Raw genomic sequence first — 20,347 nt, 5'->3', positions numbered from 1 at the left:
TTTTCAAATAATTCAAATCCGAATGGAATTTAAACAATGCGGTTTTCCACCTTTTGAGGGACCTGAATACCTATAAAAAGAGCAGTAGAGAGTTGATTTAGGCAAGCAATTTCAGAGAGAAGAAAGTGAGAGTTCAGATACAGAGTAGAGAGATCAGCTGCAATATTGAAGACATACTGCTCAGGGTTTTTCAGCATTCTTCTTTTCTTCTCTTCTGTATTTTTCATCTCTTTTCTATCAGTTAATATGTGTATTTGTGTTTCATTGAACATGAGTAACTAAACACTTTAATTAGGGTTAGATGGATATTGTTTGATATTGTTTATGGTTTTAATATAATTAATTTCCCCCCTAATTTCTATGTATTCTATTTTATTTGTGCTTAATTACTTTTAATTGTCTGGCCACCAATTAACTGTTTATGATTTTGATGCGAGATCTGAGAAGTGAGTGTCAAATATGCTATAGTAGAATAGAACTGAATTTCGATATAGGACGAGAGTACCTATATGGTTTAGATAGCTTATAGGGTTTCTGTGTTTAATGCCTGTTGCATGTTAAATTTATCACGAGAGTAGAAAGTTTGCATGTAATTGAGGTTTATATATCTGAGAAGACTATAAATTACCTTAGTAAACCTGCTATTGCATTGGAATTAGGAAAATAATCATGTTAGACCATATTCAATAGAAACAATTGAAATCGACACCCTAGTTTATTAACTATTAATTTTCTCGAATCGTTGCTTCCAACTCTTTTTCTTATACTTCATTGTTTTTTTTCCTATCTTTTATTTAATCAAATAGAAGTAAAAGTTTAATTTCAACGTACTTAACTACACTCCCTGTGGGATCGACCTCACTCCTAGTGAGTCTTCTACTTGAAACGATACGTACACTTGCGTGTGCTAAATATCGCAACAAGTTTTTGGCGCCGTTGCCGGGGAGTGATAGTTAATATTATTAAAAATTAAATTTTGTTCTAATTTGATTTTTCTTTCTAATTTAAGTACTAACTCTGTTGTCTCAAGATCTTATTCTGCTTTCAGGTTCAATAGTTTATGAGAAGTCAAGGTCCAATTGCCAGATTACCTGTTGACCCTGAGATAGAAAAGACCTGTAGAAGAAACAGAAGGAGGAGAAAATTGGAAAGAGCGGCACTAGAGATTGAACAAGAAGAAGTCATGGCTGACAACGCCAACAATGGTAACAATGGACACAACGGAGGAGGTGTAGAAGACCAGGCTAATGGACATAACAACAATGACCGTAGCCTGAGGGACTACTTACTTCCTAACTTGACAGGGGCCCGATCCTGCATAAGGCCACCTGCTGTTGACGCAAACAACTTTGAAATCAAGCCAGCCATACTGCAGATGGTCCAATCTTCAGTCCAGTTTGGGGGACTGCCGTCAGAAGACCCAAACATGCACCTCGCCAACTTCGAAGAACTGTGCCAAACGTTCAAGATGAACGGAGTTAGCGATGACGCCATCAGACTAAGGTTGTTCCCATTCTCACTAAGGGAACGAGCCAAAAGTTGGTTTATTTCTTTACCAACCCATTCTATCAACACTTGGGAGGAATTGGCCCTGAAATTCCTATCCAAGTTCTTTCCTCCTGCAAAGATTGCCAAGCTGAGAGCTGATATCAATAACTTCACCCAGCAGGACAGTGAATCTCTTTATGAAGCATGGGAGAGGTTCAAGGACTTACTGAGAAAATGCCCTAATCATGGGATTGAGAAGTGGCTGCAAGTGCACAACTTTTACAATGGGTTGATGAATGAAACCCGAACACTCATAGATGCTGCTGGTGGTGGAGCTTTCATGAGGAAAAGTGCTAATGAGGCCTTTGAATTACTTGAAGAGATGGCCATGACTAACCAACAATGGTCAACAGAAAGAGGTCCATCTAAAAAAGTTGCAGGTATGCATGAGGTGGATGCTATTACCAAGTTGACAGCTCAGGTAGAGGCCCTAACAAAATTGATGTCCAATCAAGTAAAACAAGCTCAAGTGGTCTGTGAAATATGTGGAGGTCCTCATCACTTTTCTGAGTGCCAGGCAGATGTGGATGATTTGCCAATGGATGAAGCGAAAGCCATTGGAAATTACTCTCAAAACAACAACAACTATGGGTTTAATCAAGGAGGTAATCGTAGAAATAATGGGTTCTATCAACAGAGAAATCAGAACCAGTCACAGATGCAACCACAGACTCAAAACTATAGCGGAAATTCTGGTCTTCAAACAGATTTAATATTGCAATTAATGACAGAGACGAGATCTTCCATTAAAGACTTACAAACTCAGATGGGGCAAATAGCAGCTCAGATAGCAACTCGTCCTCAGGGAAACCTGCCGAGCACCACTGAAGTTAATCCTAAGGAGAACTGTAAAGCAATTACTCTGAGAAGTGGAAAGAGTTATGATGGCCCGAGCCAAGCCAAGCTAGAGAATGAAGAAGATGAACAACCAGCACCTACACCAGAAAAGCAGAAGACTACTGATGGTCTTCAGCAAAAAGAAACTTCTCCCTCTATTAGTATTGACCATCATATAAAGATTCCCTATCCTCAGAGGTTGCGCAAGACTAATACAGACAAGCAGTTTAGTAAGTTCCTTGAAGTATTCAGAAAGCTGCACATCAACATGCCTTTTGTAGAAGCTCTTGAACAAATGCCAAGCTACGTCAAATTCATGAAGGAGATTTTGTCAAAGAAAAGAAAGATGGAAGACTTTAAGACCGTGGCCCTAACAGAGGAGTGTAGTGCTATTCTTCAAAAGAAACTCCCTCCTAAACTGAAAGATCCTGGGAGTTTTACCATACCATGCACTATTGGAAAGATTGAGAATATTCATGCATTATGTGATTTGGGGGCTAGTATCAACCTTATGCCTTTGTCGGTTTTTAAGAGACTTCAACTAGGAGAAGCAAAACCTACAACTGTTACACTACAGCTAGCTGATCGTTCTTTAGCCCATCCAAGAGGAGTAATCGAAGATGTTCTTGTCAAGGTGGACAAATTTATATTTCCCGCTGATTTTATAGTTCTTGACATGGAAGAAGACAACAATGTTCCTATCATCCTGGGGAGACCCTTCTTGGCAACAGGGAAAGCACTAATTGATGTCCAGAAAGGAGAGTTAAAGTTGAGGGTACAAGGAGATGAAGTTGTATTTAATGTGCTCAAGGCTATGACTTACCCTACGACAACTGTTTCGCAATTGATGTGGTGGACCAGTTGGTGGAGACAAAGACGCACATTGAAGACCCTCTTAATCTGACTTTGGTACAAGAGGAGGTGGTGGAACAAGACGGTAAGGAAGATTATGAGTATGCTATGTGGCTCGACTCTTATGGACCTTTGAATAGAAGATACTATGAAGAGTTAGGAGTCATACCTACAAAGCCAGCCCCATCTACTGAAAAGCCTCCTCAACTAGAGTTAAAAGTCCTACCGAATCATCTCAGGTACGAATATTTGGGAGAAAATAAGACACTTCCTGTCATTGTGGCATCTTTCCTATCTTCTATAGAGACAGATAAGCTATTACGGGTTCTAAGGAAGCATAAGAAAGCCATTGGATGGACTTTAGCAGACATTAAAGGGATCAGCCCCTCAACTGTAATGCATAGAATCCTAATGGAGGAAGGAGTGAAGCCTACCATCGATGCACAACGAAGATTAAATCCACCAAGGAAGGAGGTTGTCAGAAAAGAAGTCTTAAAGTGGTTAGATGCTGGGGTAGCGTATCCTATTTCAGATAGTAAATGGGTAAGTCCAGTCCAGGTTGTTCCAAAGAAAGGAGGGATGACGGTGGTAAAGAATGAAAAGAATGAGCTCATCCCAACCAGAACTGTCACAGGATGGAGAATTTGCATAGACTACCGGAAACTCAACAAAGCCACGAGAAAAGATCACTTTCCACTCCCATTCATTGACCAGATGTTAGACAAGTTGGCAGGCCAAGAGTATTACTGTTTCCTTGATGGGTATTCAGGGTATCACCAAATAGCTATAGCACCGGAAGACCAAGAGAAAATGACATTCACATGTCCATATGGTACTTTTGCTTTTCGACGAATGCCATTTGGGCTGTGTAATGCTCCAGCAACATTCCAGAGGTGTATGATGGCCATATTTTCAGATCTAATAGAGAAATGCATCGAGGTGTTTATCGATGATTTTTCAGTATTTGGTTCATCATTTGACCAATGTCTAAGCAACTTGGAATTGGTACTAACTAGGTGTGAAGATTCTAATTTGGTGTTGAACTGGGAAAAATGCCATTTCATGGTTACGGAAGGAATAGTGTTGGGACATAAGATCTCAAAAGAAGGTATTGAGGTTGACAGAGCCAAAGTATCTACAATTGAGAACTTGCCCCCTCCAGTTTCAGTTAAGGGAGTTCGAAGCTTTTTGGGTCATGCCGGGTTCTACAGAAGATTTATCAAAGACTTCTCCAAAATTGCCAAACCTTTATCTAATCTTCTCGCTAGTGGAGTACCTTTTGAATTTGGGAAAAATTGTCTTGAAGCATTCCAGATTCTCAAGGATAAGTTAATCTCAGCACCGATCGTGACTACACCAAATTGGGAATTACCTTTTGAAATCATGTGTGATGCAAGTGATTATGCGATTGGAGCAGTGTTGGGACAACGGGTTGACAAGGTATTCAGAACTATTTACTATGCAAGCAGGACCTTGAATGATGCTCAACTGAATTACGCTACTACAGAGAAAGAGATGCTGGCTATAGTGTTTGCATGTGACAAATTCCGACCCTACTTGATTGGCAATAAAGTGATAGTGTATACAGATCATTTAGCAATCAAATACTTGATGACTAAGAAGGATGGCAAACCAAGACTAATTCGATGGGTTCTTCTTTTGCAAGAATTTGATCTAGAAATAAAAGATAAGAAGGGTACGGAGAATTTAGTGGCAGATCATTTATCAAGGTTGGAACTTGAAGAGAATCAGAATACAAAGGAGGTTCAGATTAATGAGGACTTTCCTGATGAGCAACTATTTCTCTTGAATTCTACTGTACCTTGGTTTGCTGATTATGTGAACTACTTGGCTGCGGACATTATACCACCAGACTTGACAAGGCAACAATTGAAGAAATTCTACTCCGAAGTCAAAAACTATTATTGGGAGGAGCCTATCCTCTATAAGCATTGTGCTGACCAGATTATTAGAAGATGTGTGCTAGAAGAGGAGATGTTTTCCATATTAACTCATTGCCATAGCTTGCCATGTGGGGGACACTTTAGTGGGAATCGAACTGCTGCAAAGATTTTACAAAGTGGATTCTTTTGGCCTACTTTATTTAAAGATTCTCACCAATTTGTCCAATCATGTGATCGTTGTCAAAGAACTGGGAATATCTCGAGAAGGAATGAAATGCCTTTGACTGGAATATTGGAAGTGGAACTTTTTGATGTTTGGGGCATTGATTTCATGGGACCTTTTCCGTCATCTTACAACAATGCCTACATACTACTAGCTGTGGATTATGTCTCCAAATGGGTAGAAGCAGCAACAACACATTTGAATGACGGTAAAACAGTGCTCAACTTTCTTCAGAAAAATATGTTCACTCGATTTGGAACGCCTAGAGCAATTATTAGTGATGAAGGGAGTCACTTTTGCAACAAACAGTTTGAAGCTCTACTTGCAAGATATGGAGTACGCCATAGAACTGCACTCCCTTATCATCCTCAGAGTAATGGGCAAGCAGAAGTTTCCAATAGGGAGATTAAATTAATTCTGGAGAAGACGGTTCAACGGTCAAGGAAAGATTGGGCTAAGAAGCTGGATGATGCATTATGGGCTTATAGAACAGCGTTCAAAACACCAATAGGAATGTCTCCCTATCGGTTGGTCTATGGTAAGGCTTGTCATCTTCCAGTGGAATTAGAACACAAGGCGTTCTGGGCCATGAAGACATTAAATATGGACTTGGCGGCAGCAGGAGAAAAGAGGTTGTTACAACTTAATGAGATGGATGAGTTTCGTAACGAGGCTTATGAAAATGCCAAGATCTATAAAGAGAAAACTAAAAGATGGCATGATAGACACTTAGCCAGAAAAGAGTTCCAGCCTGGCCAACAAGTTCTATTATATAATTCCAGATTGAAGCTTTTTCCTGGAAAATTGAAATCAAGGTGGTCAGGACCGTTCACTGTGGTTCAAGTTTTCCCATATGGCGCGGTAGAAGTTAAAGGAGAAAAACCAGAGACTTTCATAGTCAATGGTCAACGATTGAAGCCTTATTTGGGAGGCCATATTAATGAAGCCAAGAAAGTTATTCAATTGGTGCCTCTGTAAAGGGGACCTTCAGCATTTTAAATTATTTATTGGTAGTTTTGTTTCTTAGTAAACTTTAGTTTTAAATTTCACATTCTTAGTTAAAAAAAAATAAATAATAAATAAATAAATAAAATAAAATAAAAAGCTGTGTAAAAACCGTGGAAATCGTGAAAACTAGTCAATTTAATTAATTTTTAGTGTTTAGGAAGAATTCTTTAATCTTTAACCCTGCAGAACTACATTTCGTATGAAGGAAGCACACGGGCCGCGGCATGCTAAAACACGGGCCGCGGCATGCCCCACTTAGAAGATACCTGGAAGGAGACACGGGCCGCGGCATGCTCCACCCTTCATTTAGCATGCCGCGGCACGCTAAGCACAAATCAGGGGAAAAAGAGCTTCGTCCCCAATGAAATTTTAAAAAATTTCTTTTCTTTTTCCAGCAACGAACCAGCCACGAAAAAGAGACGAAAAACACCCTCAAAAATCCTATTTTTTCCATTTTTTCTCCATCAAAACACCAATTTTGTTCACCAATCATTATCATTATCATCCACAACCAAAACCCAACCACCAATTTCAGAGAAGATCATTGGGAAATCCGGGGTGCAACAAGATTTTATTCTTCAAGTAAGTGTTTTTTCATTACAGTGGTGTTTTAAGAGTAATTAGTTTGGATTGTGTGTTATTGGATTATTGTGGAGAAATATATTGGCTGCTGGATTGTTGTGGAATTATTGTTGGGATTTCATTTGAGTTTTTGTTAGAAAATAATTTGGGAAAAGAGGAAAATACAGGGGAGGTGCTGCCCAAAATTTTTTTTTACACTAAAATTATTATTGGCTAATTGATTGGTATGGCAACCAAAAGAGTAAAAACACGAGCTAACCGCTGCATGCAAGGTTCATCATCACATACTCCTAATCTTCAAGATGATCAAAATCAACAACTTACAAGGTTTGTGAATAACCCAGCGGCTAAAAGATATGAGAAGTTGATTAAGAGGAGTATAATTCGGGAAAGGGGGTTTCAATATCAAGATACACCTTTTGAGCGTGATTTGGGGTATGAAGTAATTAGAGGGGAGATTGCCCGACGGCAATGGCAGAAATTCTGTGATGCAGAGCATGTTGGGAAAGCTAATCAAAATATAGTTTGTGAATTTTTTGAAAATTACCCATACAAAGGGGGCAACAACACTGTTTATGTTCGGGGAGTAAGTGTCTCAGTCACTGTAGAATCCATCAACAATTTTTTAGCCTTCCTACCCTAAGTGCAGATCAAGATGAAAGAAGGATAGCACTTGATAGAGAGGTCTTATCTGATGTTGCAATTGCCCAAGAGTTGGGGCAGGAGGGCACTCGATTTCATGTTGAAGGGAATCAGAACCAAAAGTTCCTTTACCGGTGGCAACTCAACCCAGAAGCCAGAGCCTGGACATATTTTGTTAACTCTAGAATACTGCCGACGTCACACACTTCATCCTTAGACTATGAGCGATGCGTCATAGTTTATGCTATTATGGCTAGAATGACATTCGACATTGGTTGGGTTATCTTGAGAAACGTCAACCATTTTGCTGAGATGAAGACAACAGCGGGTCCGGTGCACAGTGCCCTAATCACTGCCTTATGCTTGCAACAGGGTGTTCCTGAGATTGAAGGAGACGTCTTAAAAGCGCCCATGCAGACCATCTCTCGCCGGATCTACTATGACTTCCCTCTTGCCTCATTAGAGCCGCCAGAAGAAGCACGCAAACGCCAAAAGGGTGATGCTGATGTTGAGGAGGAGGACGCAGCAGGCGCTGGCACCAGTGCATCAGTGCCACCTATGTCCCAGCCTGAGCCACCATTGGACACCCACACCCAGGGCACTAATGATAGACTGGATCACCTCATAAGGCAAAACCATTATCTGGTTCAGTCTAACCAGTATCTTGTTTAGGCTCATCAAGCACAAGCTGCGTATTACAATGCATATCTTGAGCAGCAACATCATTTTGCTCAGAGACAAGTCCAAGAATTGAATTCTGCTTTTTCGAGGTGGACAATGAACTCAGAGGATGCTGACCATTTCTCGCAGCCCCCACCGTGGCAACCATACCAGCCACCACCACCTCCACCGCCATACTGATGTGGCGCTCAGGTAAGTTTCCTTTCTCTTTTCTTTTAATGTCACATTGGGGACAATGTGTCACTTTAGTTTGGGGGGGTTACTTAAAATTTTTTTATTTTATTTTAGTATTTAGTTTTAGTTTTTAGTTTTTTATTGTTTTAAAACTAGGTAGATAGCATGATTTGAAAAGTTCACTTATTTTCGGAACATCCGTGTGCTTGGTGATATTACATTCTTGACTAATTTCAATTTTATACTCGAAAGAACATGGAATTATATTAGGTAATTTGCTAGTGATTAAATTATTTTATGTATGCTGATTGTGGAATGTGGAAAGTTGTTTGAAATAAATTCTAGAACTTGCTTGCTTGCTATTTGAGGCGAAATAATAAATTATGAATGACTAGGAAAGTGATTTAGGCATTCTTTTGGATCGATTGTGTCTTTCAAGCCATCCTTGTAATTTTTATCCTAGTTACCCTTTTTTGAGCCTTAACCTATTCTTTGTTCTACACATATTGAGCCTAAAAAGATAAACCCATAAATATCCAAAATATTCAACCCTAATTATACCGTAAGTAGATCGTTAGTTTGGGGGAATTTGGATGGGAAATTTGTTGTATGTTTGTGGAAAAGGTGTGAAAATTGAGAGAATAAAAAAAAAAATTAATTGGCAACAACTTGAAAAAAAAACAGAAAAGAAAAAATCTGACGACCAATGTCGAGAAAAAAAAAAGATAAAGATAAAGTTGTTGCAACCTTGTTGAAAATAATAATATCTCTCATGCAATTAGAAGAAGGGGTATTGGGATTGTGTGAAAAATATTTTGGGTGACATGATTGGAGAAGCTTATGGTATAGACAAGCCTAAATGACCATTTCAACTACCTTTACCCTAAGCCTAACATTACAAGCCTAGAAAGACCTTCTGATTCTTGGTTGTGCATTAATCTATATTAGTGGAGCATAGTAAGTATTGCAAGCATATGGAATTTTGGGTTAGTGGATTGATGATTGTAATTGGCATGCATAAAGTGGTTTAATTGTTAGTTAATTGCATTCTATGGTTTCATGAGCTAAATGAAAATAAATTGAAATCTGTCAATGATGTAATTGAACTGAAATTCTGGATTATATGTATAAGCGAAATTTTTCATAATCATGTTATTGAAGCTACTTGAAATTTCTCATGTTTTGGAGATTGACTTGTTTAGTGAGTGTTTTACTCGAGGACGAGTAAAAGCTTAGTTTGGGGGAATTTTGTTAGGATATTTTTAGTATTTAATTTAGGTTAATTTTAGCACATTTTTCGGTTTAATTTAAATTATGGTTGGAGCATTTTTACGCGTTTATCTTTTAGTTTTGCAGATTTAAAATAGATGAAGAGTTAGAAAATATCAGAAGAAAAAGGATAAAATATCGAATGAAAATATCGTGGTGGAAAATATCAGAATTAAATTCGGAAAAAGATAGAAACAAGTGGAAGTTGGGTGCAGAGATCCACACGGGCCGCGGCATGGTATTAGCATGCCACGACCCGCCTACTTGGAAGAAGTCCACGGAAGCAATCACATGGCCACACGGGCCGCGGCATGGATTTAACATGCCGCGGCCCGCCTCTTTGTCAACAGAGAGAAATATCTGGAAAAAGCTGGCGTGAGATTTTTCAAATAATTCAAATCCGAATGGAATTTAAACAATGCGGTTTTCCACCTTTTGAGGGACCTGAATACCTATAAAAAGAGCAGTAGAGAGTTGATTTAGGCAAGCAATTTCAGAGAGAAGAAAGTGAGAGTTCAGATACAGAGTAGAGAGATCAGCTGCAATATTGAAGACATACTGCTCAGGGTTTTTCAGCATTCTTCTTTTCTTCTCTTCTGTATTTTTCATCTCTTTTCTATCAGTTAATATGTGTATTTGTGTTTCATGAACATGAGTAACTAAACACTTTAATTAGGGTTAGATGGATATTGTTTGATATTGTTTGTGGTTTTAATATGATTAATTTCCCCCCTAATTTCTATGTATTCTATTTTATTTGTGCTTAATTACTTTTAATTGTCTGGCCACCAATTAACTGTTTATGATTTTGATGCGAGATCTGAGAAGTGAGTGTCAAATATGCTATAGTAGAATAGAACTGAATTTCGATATAGGACGAGAGTACCTATATGGTTTAGATAACTTATAGGGTTTCTGTGTTTAATGCCTGTTGCATGTTAAATTTATCACGAGAGTAGAAAGTTTGCATGTAATTGAGGTTTATATATCTGAGAAGACTATAAATTACCTTAGTAAACCTGCTATTGCATTGGAATTAGAAAAATAATCATATTAGACCATATTCAATAGAAACAATTGAAATCGACACCCTAGTTTATTAACTATTAATTTTCTCGAATCGTTGCTTCCAACTCTTTTTCTTATACTTCATTGTTTTTTTTTTTTCTATGTTTTATTTAAGCGAATAGAAGTAAAAGTTTAATTTCAACGTACTTAACTACACTCCCTGTGGGATCGACCTCACTCCTAGTGAGTCTTCTACTTGAAACGATACGTACACTTGCGTGTGCTAAATATCGCAACAGCGGGAAAAGAGTTTTATTGCTTTCTTGACGGATATTCGGGTTACAATCAAATTTTTATAGCACTAGAAGACCAAGGAAAAACCACCTTCACTTGTCCATATGGCACTTTTGCCTTTAGGAGGATGCCATTTGGATTGTGCAATGCTCCCGCTACTTTCCAAAGGTGTATGATGGCTATTTTCTCGGATATGGCTGAGAGTATTTTAGAGATATTCATGGATGATTTCTCTATTTACGGGGACTCATTTGGGGTTTGTTTGGAGAATTTGGAAAAGGTGTTAGCAAGATGTGAAGAAACCAACTTGGTGCTAAATTGGGAGAAATGTCACTTCATAGTTCAAGAGGGTATTGTTTTGGGTCACAAAGTGTCTAGAAAGGGGATAGAAGTTGATAAGGCAAAGCTGGAAGTCATTGAGAAAAAAAACTATAGCTATATCGTCTTCTCCAGCTCCGACCTCACGCAATTGATTCCTCTTAAACACTCGCTATCCTGATCATTGCTAAATCATCTGCAAGTTCTCTGACCCAAAGTTCATCTCCTTGGTTTGAAAAATCACAGATCTAAACGAAAACCAAAAGGACTAATCTTAGATCTGAACCAATTCAAAATTCAAACCATCCTCGTTTAGACCATCCAAAATTTTGGGGAATCCCCGTCGTTGATGAGGTTCATCGCCGAAAGGGTTGTTTGGCCTTGGAGGGACTTCGTAAAGTCTTCTTCTTCCTTCTCGCGTCATTTCCATTAGTTTTCCCATCTCCCTTGTAAGCTTTAATGGCGGATCGGAGATCCCGCTTCATCGCTAATGGAAAACATGGCCACCATCCAAAGACCCGTTGTCCCTATCATTGTCTCCGATTGTGATTGAAGGCCTCATGGTAGACACAGTTCAAAGGAAAGGACAAGAAGCGAAAGATGGGTTAATCATATATGTTTGTATATATATAGGTCTAGATTTTTTACTACAGATCTAACTTTAATTTTGTCCAAATTTTGTGGTGGATTTTTAATTTTTTTGACAGAAGGTAAATATTAGGTTCTTGACTATGGCTTTGAGTATATTTTTTTTTATTGATTTTTAGGGTATTTTTAATAGAAGGTAGAGGGCTTCTATGAGCTTGGGCTTCGTCCGACGTGGTATGGTGGTGGTGGTGGTCATGGCAGTGATGTAGTGGTAGTGGTGGCAGTAGTGTGGTTAGAAGAATGAGAGTGAAGAACATTTGAAGAAAAATATATGGAAAAAGAGAAATAGAGTTGGGGAAGAAGAAGAATAATAAAAAGGGGTTTTTTTCTATTTTAAGCTAAAATTACCTAAAATACACATTTATACTACTCCTAGAAAAAATAAACATTTATACTATCTAATATTTACAAAAATATTATTTTTAAAGTTTGGTATTTACAAAAATACTGTAAAGAAATAAGATTACACAAAAAAATGGACAAAGAGAGCGCGTGAAAGGCACACTCAACTGGGGAACAACATTCAAACTCATTTACGTAAGTGGGTCTGCAGCTACAATGTTGCAAAGGCTGCCACGTGGAAAACATATCCTATTATTATTAAAATAAAATTGACAACTATGCTAGAAATTACCTTTGACAAAAAAAAAATTAAATTTATCTTTAGACACAAAAAAAAAAAAGGTTAAATTAAAAAAAATAAATAAATAAATAACAGAACAACATATATTATTAATTTAGGTATTGTCATGGACAATATGTCATGTCAATCACTGACATAATTTTTATTTTATAAAATATAAAAAATAATTTTATATTGTACTTTTTTAGCCAATTATAGAAGTAATAGCTTTATATCTGTTTTATTATTATTATTTTAATAATATATTTTTTTAGAGTGCATAAAATTAAATAAAAAGTAAAAAATAGATTTTTAAAAATATATATATGTATACAATCTCTAAGTATACATGATAATAAATAAACTAACATTACATATATTTGCAACCATAAAACAACTAAAAATATACTAAATACTAGACAACAGTGCTACATAATAACTTAGGCATAATATATTATGTCAACAATCTAAAATCTGCCAAAAATAACATAAAAACAATATTATACATATCTATTTATTTTTATCTTAGTTGAGCAATTTAATAACAATTAATAATTTAAATAATAATGAGTAAATAATTAGTCAACAACTCTAATATAAAGTATCAATAATTAGGTATCAACACATTACATTAACTCAAGATAAACTCAAAAACAACACACAACTAAATTAAGTTTAAAAGAAACTACAAAATACTTGTGTAACAACTGAAAAGTATATGAGGATTTTCTCATAAATATATTTTTTAAAATATTTTATTTACATTTTAACAATTCATATTTTTTTATTTGCAAATTTAATTTTTTAAATACATTTTTAAAGTTTTAAAATTACAAAGACTTCTCATTTGAAAATAACATTGGGGAAAAACAACGAATAAATAACATGACATCAAATGCATTACAACATCCAAATCAACCTAAAATCAATTATAAATAAACTATAAAACAGCAACAAAACAACATCGAAAAATAACTAAAAATATAGTTCGTTGTACACATTCTAGTCTATTTTATAAATATTTTTAAATATTGTGATAATCTTTTCAATGTTATTTTATAGTTTATTTTGAGTTGATTAGTTGATTTGCATATAGTTAATATCTTATTTTTTTTAGTTGTTTTTCGATGTGTATCTTCATTATAATATAGTTCAACAATACAACTATAAATTACTTATTTTAACTCAATGTATTAAAAATATATATACTTGATTAGAAAGAAGATAGACATCAAGTAAAAAAATATAAATATCATTATTTCTCTTTTGTTTGAACAACTAAATAATAACGAATAAATAATTAAACAACAACTTTATTTATAATATGCAAATCAACTCAAAAGAAACTTAAAAACAACACTAAAATAACCTCTTAATTACAAACGAAACTTGAAAACAACTACAAATCACGTAATACAACAATTTATTAATTTACTAACAAAAACAAATACTCAACTGAAAATCAGCTCATTTTAATAAAATATTTAACCAAATAACTAGATTTTAAAAATGAGTTTGATGCGATTTGTAATACATTGTTAGAAATTTTTTGAATAAATATTATCAAAAAAGTGTAATTAAAAAAAAGTGTACTTTAAATATAATAATTTATTTTATAAGTAAAAGACTTTTAGATTATTCTTTCTTAGCAACTAAATAACAGCAAAAAAGCTACTAGACAACAACACTACTTTGAAACGTACAAAAATTAACTAGGCATCAATACATTTTTTTTTGGCTGTTGACAATCTTAAATGTAAAATAAATAAAAAATAATACAACAACAATCTTAATGTATTACCCATAATAAACTAAATATATATATATATTCATTTTCTCTTAATTAAACAACTAAATAACAACGAAGAAATAACACCAAAAATAATATTGGACAACAACACTACTATAATACATACGAACATCAACTAAGAATCAATACATTTTTTTTGACAATCTGAAAGGCACAAAAAAAAAAAAATACAACAACAATAATCTTAATATATATTCGCATGAAAAACTAAAAATATATACATATGTATTCGTTTTTTTTAGTTAAACAACTAAATAACAACAAATAAACAACTGTATGACAACTCTATTGTGATATGTAAATTAAATAGGCATTATAAAATAACCCCACTAATTGCAATCCAAGAAGAAAAAAAAAACACCAATAATCCATAAAATAAATTTAAAAGCAACTACAAAACAATTTTACACCAACTTAAAAAATATATATTTTTTTGTTAAACAACTTAATAACAATGAATAAATAACTCGATAACAACCACACTCTAATATAAAAATCAATTAGGCATCAACACATTGCAGTAACTTAGAAAAATACTACACAAACAATCTTAAAAATATTAAACAACTTAAAAGCAACTACAAATTACTTATATATCAACTCAAAAACATATGTACTTAAGAAAAACTAAACATAAATTTATTTATTAGTACAATTTGATTTGATATTTTATATTAGCAATTTTTTTTTATTCACTTGAATTTCTAGGAATTAGCAATAAGTTATTTAGGAGTTGTGTTAAGTGCATAAAAATGCATATTTATAAATGTAAGAATTCAAAATAAAATTAATTCTACTTTTTTTTTGATGAATCAGGTGATTTTCATTACTCCAAGAAAATTTGTACAACTCTATAGCATTCTCCAACTAGAGAATCTAAATATCTCTAATATTTACAAGGCTTCAAACCAAATTCTATCTATATTAGACACTTTTTTTTTGGCCAAATACAAGAAATTATACTCTTTGTAATATTCTTGACTTGTGCTATGATTGTATCGCTTCTTACAACTTTTTCCTCCCAAAAAATGAAGTTTCGGGAGCACCACAGTATGTATACTAAGGCTGCTAGTGCAGCAGCCAAAACTCCTCGACGAATTTAATTATATTAACCTGATATAATTTTATTTGAAATGCTGAAATATTTTTGTAAGAAAATTAATTTTGTGGCACATTTGAAAAAAATGGAAAAGTGCAAATGCTATTTTTAAAAATAAAATAAAAAGATGTATTTATTTTTTATTTTGGCAAAAAATAGTAAAATTTTAAATTAAAAATAATTTAAGTAAGATCTTGGTCAACATAAAATAATATTTTATTAATGAAAGATAAATTTAATTTATATTAGTTCTTGTATTATTTGAAATAAGTAATTATTTGGCCAAATTATTTCTTTTTTCCTTATTTCTTATGCTAAAAACTGTTAGTCCTTTAATTGGTATTACATTTGTTTTTTTTTTATTTTTTATTTATTTTTTTGTTTAAATTTATCTAAGCTTGAAAGATACATTTCATTTTTTAAAAAAATTAAATAAATAAAATAACCTCCAAATGTGCCAAATGGCGTGTCAACCTTCTACCACTAGCAAGTGGACCCTACCTAACCCATCACATTTTATGCTGAATCCGTATAAAAGAAAAAAAATCTGTGAGTCAAAGTAAAAATGTAAATAGATAAAGTTTTTAGTTAGTTTGTGTAAATATTCCTAATAAAAATGGAAAAAATAAAATAAAATAAGTAATTTAATTAGTTTTTTAAATAATTTATTTTTGTTTTTTTAACGTTAAATTGGATAACTTGCGAAAATTGTCACCTATTTTTTTGAAGTTAGGAATTTATCTACATCCAACTAATTTTTCGAGAATCTATACCGCAATTTTCCGTTTTAATTTAAATATAACAGACTGAGACATTTTGTGCCATAAGAGAAATGATAAATGTAAAAGCTTTCGCTCCAATGTTGGCATATTTAAAATGCACCGATTTGAAAAACACTATCCGACATATCAAACTATAATTATTTTTGTTTTCAAGCATTCTTTTGTAACTATTCATTTAAGATGGTGGTGTAGGATTTTGTAAACCCAACTAAAGCTATTGGAATGTTATATTCCTATAATTTCAGCCCAATAGATATCTGCCAAAATGGAGGGTTAACATCTTGTTTCCTTCTCTTTCATGCTATATATCAGTCCAACTAGATGAGAAGAATCGACAATGTAAAAATTATTGGCATAAAAAACCTTAGTGATGGCAAATTCATCAGAAGGAACTGACCTAATAAGGACGACACTATATGGAGGGCGTACATTATGGGCAGTAGTGAAAAGATGACTTACCAAAAAACAAATGAAATGAAATGAACTGAACCACCATCACTCATTCATACGCCCTCCCCTCGCATGAAGATAAGATTATTAACGAGCTTCTTACACGTGGCATCCTCATAATTGTGGTTGATGATAATTATTTTCTATGCATATGCTATTGGTCTAATATTAACGTAATATCTTCATCAAAGTAAACCAACGGTCAAGATTAGAAGAAATCCGAGCAGAAGGAATTGTGTCCATAAGATGTATGATATGTTATTGGATCATTATATATAGAGGGGGGTAAGGTTCCCATATGCGCAGAGCAAGGGAGCACAGAACAGAGAAAGGCAAAGAAGAAGTTAAAAAAAAGTAATAGAGAAGGCATATTAAGCTATGGCTTCTTCAATGATGTCTTCTGCCACCGTCGCCACCGTAAGCCGTGCCAGCCCAGCACAGGCCACCATGGTCGCACCCTTCACTGGCCTCAAATCTGCTGCTGCTTTCCCCAGCACCAAGAAAGCCAACAACGATATTACCTCCATCACCAGCAACGGTGGAAGAGTTCAGTGCATGCAGGTATGATGAAGATTTTTTAATTAAAAAAATTATACAAAGGCTAATTTTGTTTATAATTAGTTAATTGAAGTAATTAATTAGTGATATATATTTGTGAACAAATTTTATTAAAAAGGTATGGCCACCAAGGAACGTGAAGAAATTCGAGACCCTTTCCTATCTTCCACCACTTTCAGTTGAGTCATTGCTTAAGGAAGTTGAGTACCTCCTAAGAAATGGATGGATTCCCTGCTTGGAATTCACTATCGATGTAAGTAAAACTGATGGTTATTAGTTTATTAATTAATTAGTCTCCGTAATTGTAATTATTACATTTATTATTTGATAATTAATGAATATATACATGTATATAGGACCCTTTTGTGTCCCGTGAGAACAATAGATCCCCAGGGTACTACGATGGACGTTACTGGACCATGTGGAAGCTGCCCATGTACGGATGCACTGACGCAACTCAGGTGATTTCTGAGGTTGAGGAGGCGGCGAAGGAGTACCCCGACGCACATATCAGAATCATTGGCTTCGACAACAACCGTCAAGTGCAATGCATCAGTTTCATTGCCTACAAGCCCCCAGTCTAAGTCAAAAACTGTCGTTTTGTATAGCTAAGTAAAGTGGTTCATCACACCCTCTTCTGAGCTATATATTTATATATAAACAAAAGGGTCTACGGTCTCTCTGATTAAATTTGTATTTAGGCTTTTGAAAGATCCTTTTATTTTCTTTCTTTTTTTTTCTTTTTTTTTGTTCTTTTTTAATGTTGGTACTTTAGATTTTTGGATCGGAACAGTTCGATCGTAATTTGCTTTTTGAATTTCTGTTCCTCGAACTTTAAATGTGGTCGAGAATTTACCATTAATAATAAGCATCTTACTCTCTGTTTTTTTGCTCCGAAAATCAATCATAAAAAATAATTGGTTGAAATGATCTATCGCATAAGTATATGTCATATTTTTCTATAATTTATGTGTACAATATTATGTACTATCATAACATGATCAACTTTTATTTTTAAAATAATAATATATAATATAGTTTTTTAAAAAATAACTAACTTTTAATCATAAAAATATCAAAAATAACATTTGCAGAAAATAGGTGATATTTAAAAACTATCATATAAACAAAAATTTGGTTGCTAATCCATAGCCCTATCTACTATTCTTACTGTTGCGGTTTCTAAAATCGACGCATGTCCACCGACGCGAACATAATACCCGTCCCTCTTTAATAGTCGTCATTGCTATGCAACCCTTTAAAACCAGCAGCTATAGCGTAAAAATCAAATTTTCTATTATAATTGTCGATTTTAAATCAACACTATAAAAAAAAACTCTCAGCTCTAAGATATTTTTCAAATTCAATCAACAACAACATTAATCCAACATTTATACGGTAAAGACTCAATTTTTGACGGAGTCAAAGTTAGATATACATAAAATAATAATAAAATATATTTGTATATAAAAAAATAAAAACAATCAAACTTTTTCCCCCATATCTCTCTCTCTCTCTCTCTCTCTCTCTCTCTCTCTCTCTCTCTCTCTCTCTCTCTCTCTCTCTCTCTCTCTCTCTCTCTCTCTCTCTCTCTCTCAAACCATAACAAAAGGAAACCCACAAATCCCATCACCGGCAGACTCCGGCAACCCATCTCTGGCCACTGTCTGGCCCCACGCACCTGACCAACTGAAACCCCAAGTGCCGGCGACCTCAACCCCCAAGCGACGTCGCTCCTTTCACCGCTGTTAGCTCGAGATCGCAAGTCAAAGTTTGGCGGTTCAAACGTTGAACGGATTTCCCGGCCACCTCTTGTGTTTGTTTGACGAGCTGTCTTCACCACTAGACTTAGCTCGACGAGAAGAACAACCTATACTAAGCTATTTTGCCCAACTCTCTACTTTTTCCGGTAATATTTTTGTAGCTCCACCCCTTTCCAATAATTTTTCGGCGATATCGTGTACCATTTTGACAAACGGCTGGCATGGGTGTGATCTACTCGTCGAGGTGGTCGTTTCGATATATACTACCCCAATTTTCGGTGATGTTTTTGGTATACTAATTTTACCGCCACCGATAGTTAATGTGCACCGCTTAGGTGAGGCTTTGGAACTCCAAATTTTAAATATAGTCATATTATATGTCATTGGACTCGATTTTGAATGTAGAATTCAATGATAATATTTATTTAGCCATTTGATGATATAGGTGAGAGCAATATCTAAGATTGGACTAAGAAATTAGAGCTCGGGACTTGAGAGCTTAAGATCGCCTTTTAGAAAAAATTTAACGACTTGGGAGAGGTAGGGACTGAACTTGATTATTGGACTTAATTTTTATATGTGTTGTATAACATTAGGCATATTCTAAATTTTTATAATTTGCGAATTATTTTAAAAATTGAAAACTTAATTTGCATATTTTTCTGGACTGTTCTAAGGCACTGAGTGCCAAATATATTTTTGTGTACAAATATTTATGCAGGTTATGATTTTTAGGTTTATTCAAAATACAGTTGTTATGCTGCCAAATTTTCTAGAACATAAAAAATAATATGTTCTTTTGTTATGCTTATTATTTGTCTGCTTTGGTTATACTGATGAGAGCCATGTTGATCATGTTCGGTACATATTGTTGTTTCAAGACCTAGTCTCTGTGTCATCATAGGTAGATTAGGTGTGCACTAACCTGTAGGTGAAAGACCTAGAATCTTTATAGGGAGTGAATTAAATTTGAGCCCCGGTATTATGGTGGATATCAGGTGCGACTACCCAGTTTTGGATGTCGTTTTCTATGATTGGTATTGAGAGCTAGGGGTGTAGTGGACGGTGTGATATGCATTTGACGTTTGATTTGTGATTATTTGTGGTCTCTCTACTTTATTTATACATTTTGATACTAGTGATGAGATATTTTTTTTACAAAGCTAATCATGCAGGAATTTTATTAAACAAGGGGTCCTTTGATATTAGTTGTTTTCCTACTGGGCTTTATAAGCTCACCCCCTATTTTCTCCCATTTCAGGAACTCAGTTTGAT

At 34.7% G+C, this 20,347-nt stretch overlaps 1 protein-coding gene and 1 non-coding gene across 3 annotated transcripts; one reads left to right on the top strand and one right to left on the bottom strand.

Annotated features, from left to right (window-relative positions):
• Positions 1–1,633: 1,633 nt before the first annotated feature.
• LOC115724383 (small nucleolar RNA R71) lies at positions 1,634–1,740 on the bottom strand. Its single transcript, XR_004013176.2, has one exon. It is a non-coding gene; the product is annotated as a small nucleolar RNA R71 (small nucleolar RNA).
• A 14,689-nt stretch (positions 1,741–16,429) lies between these two features.
• Positions 16,430–18,190, top strand: LOC115722832 (ribulose bisphosphate carboxylase small subunit, chloroplastic-like). 2 transcript variants are annotated; one of them, XM_030652165.2, is made up of 3 exons: positions 16,430–17,312; positions 17,428–17,562; positions 17,666–18,190. In XM_030652165.2, exons 1-3 carry the CDS (start codon positions 17,130–17,132, stop codon positions 17,891–17,893), a joined length of 546 nt encoding a protein of 181 aa, XP_030508025.1. In that variant the 5' UTR covers positions 16,430–17,129; the 3' UTR covers positions 17,894–18,190. The 2 variants fall into 2 exon arrangements, with proteins under 2 accessions (XP_030508025.1, XP_030508026.1); XM_030652166.2 differs by having other exon boundaries at positions 16,433–17,312; positions 17,428–17,561; positions 17,672–17,774.
• The last annotated feature ends 2,157 nt before the right edge of the window (positions 18,191–20,347 follow it).

The sequence above is a fragment of the Cannabis sativa genome, chromosome 9 (assembly GCF_029168945.1).
Source record: "Cannabis sativa cultivar Pink pepper isolate KNU-18-1 chromosome 9, ASM2916894v1, whole genome shotgun sequence".
Classification (NCBI taxonomy): domain Eukaryota; kingdom Viridiplantae; phylum Streptophyta; class Magnoliopsida; order Rosales; family Cannabaceae; genus Cannabis; species Cannabis sativa.
Note: the sequence above shows the minus strand (reverse complement) of the source record. Positions and strands in the feature narration are given on the sequence as shown.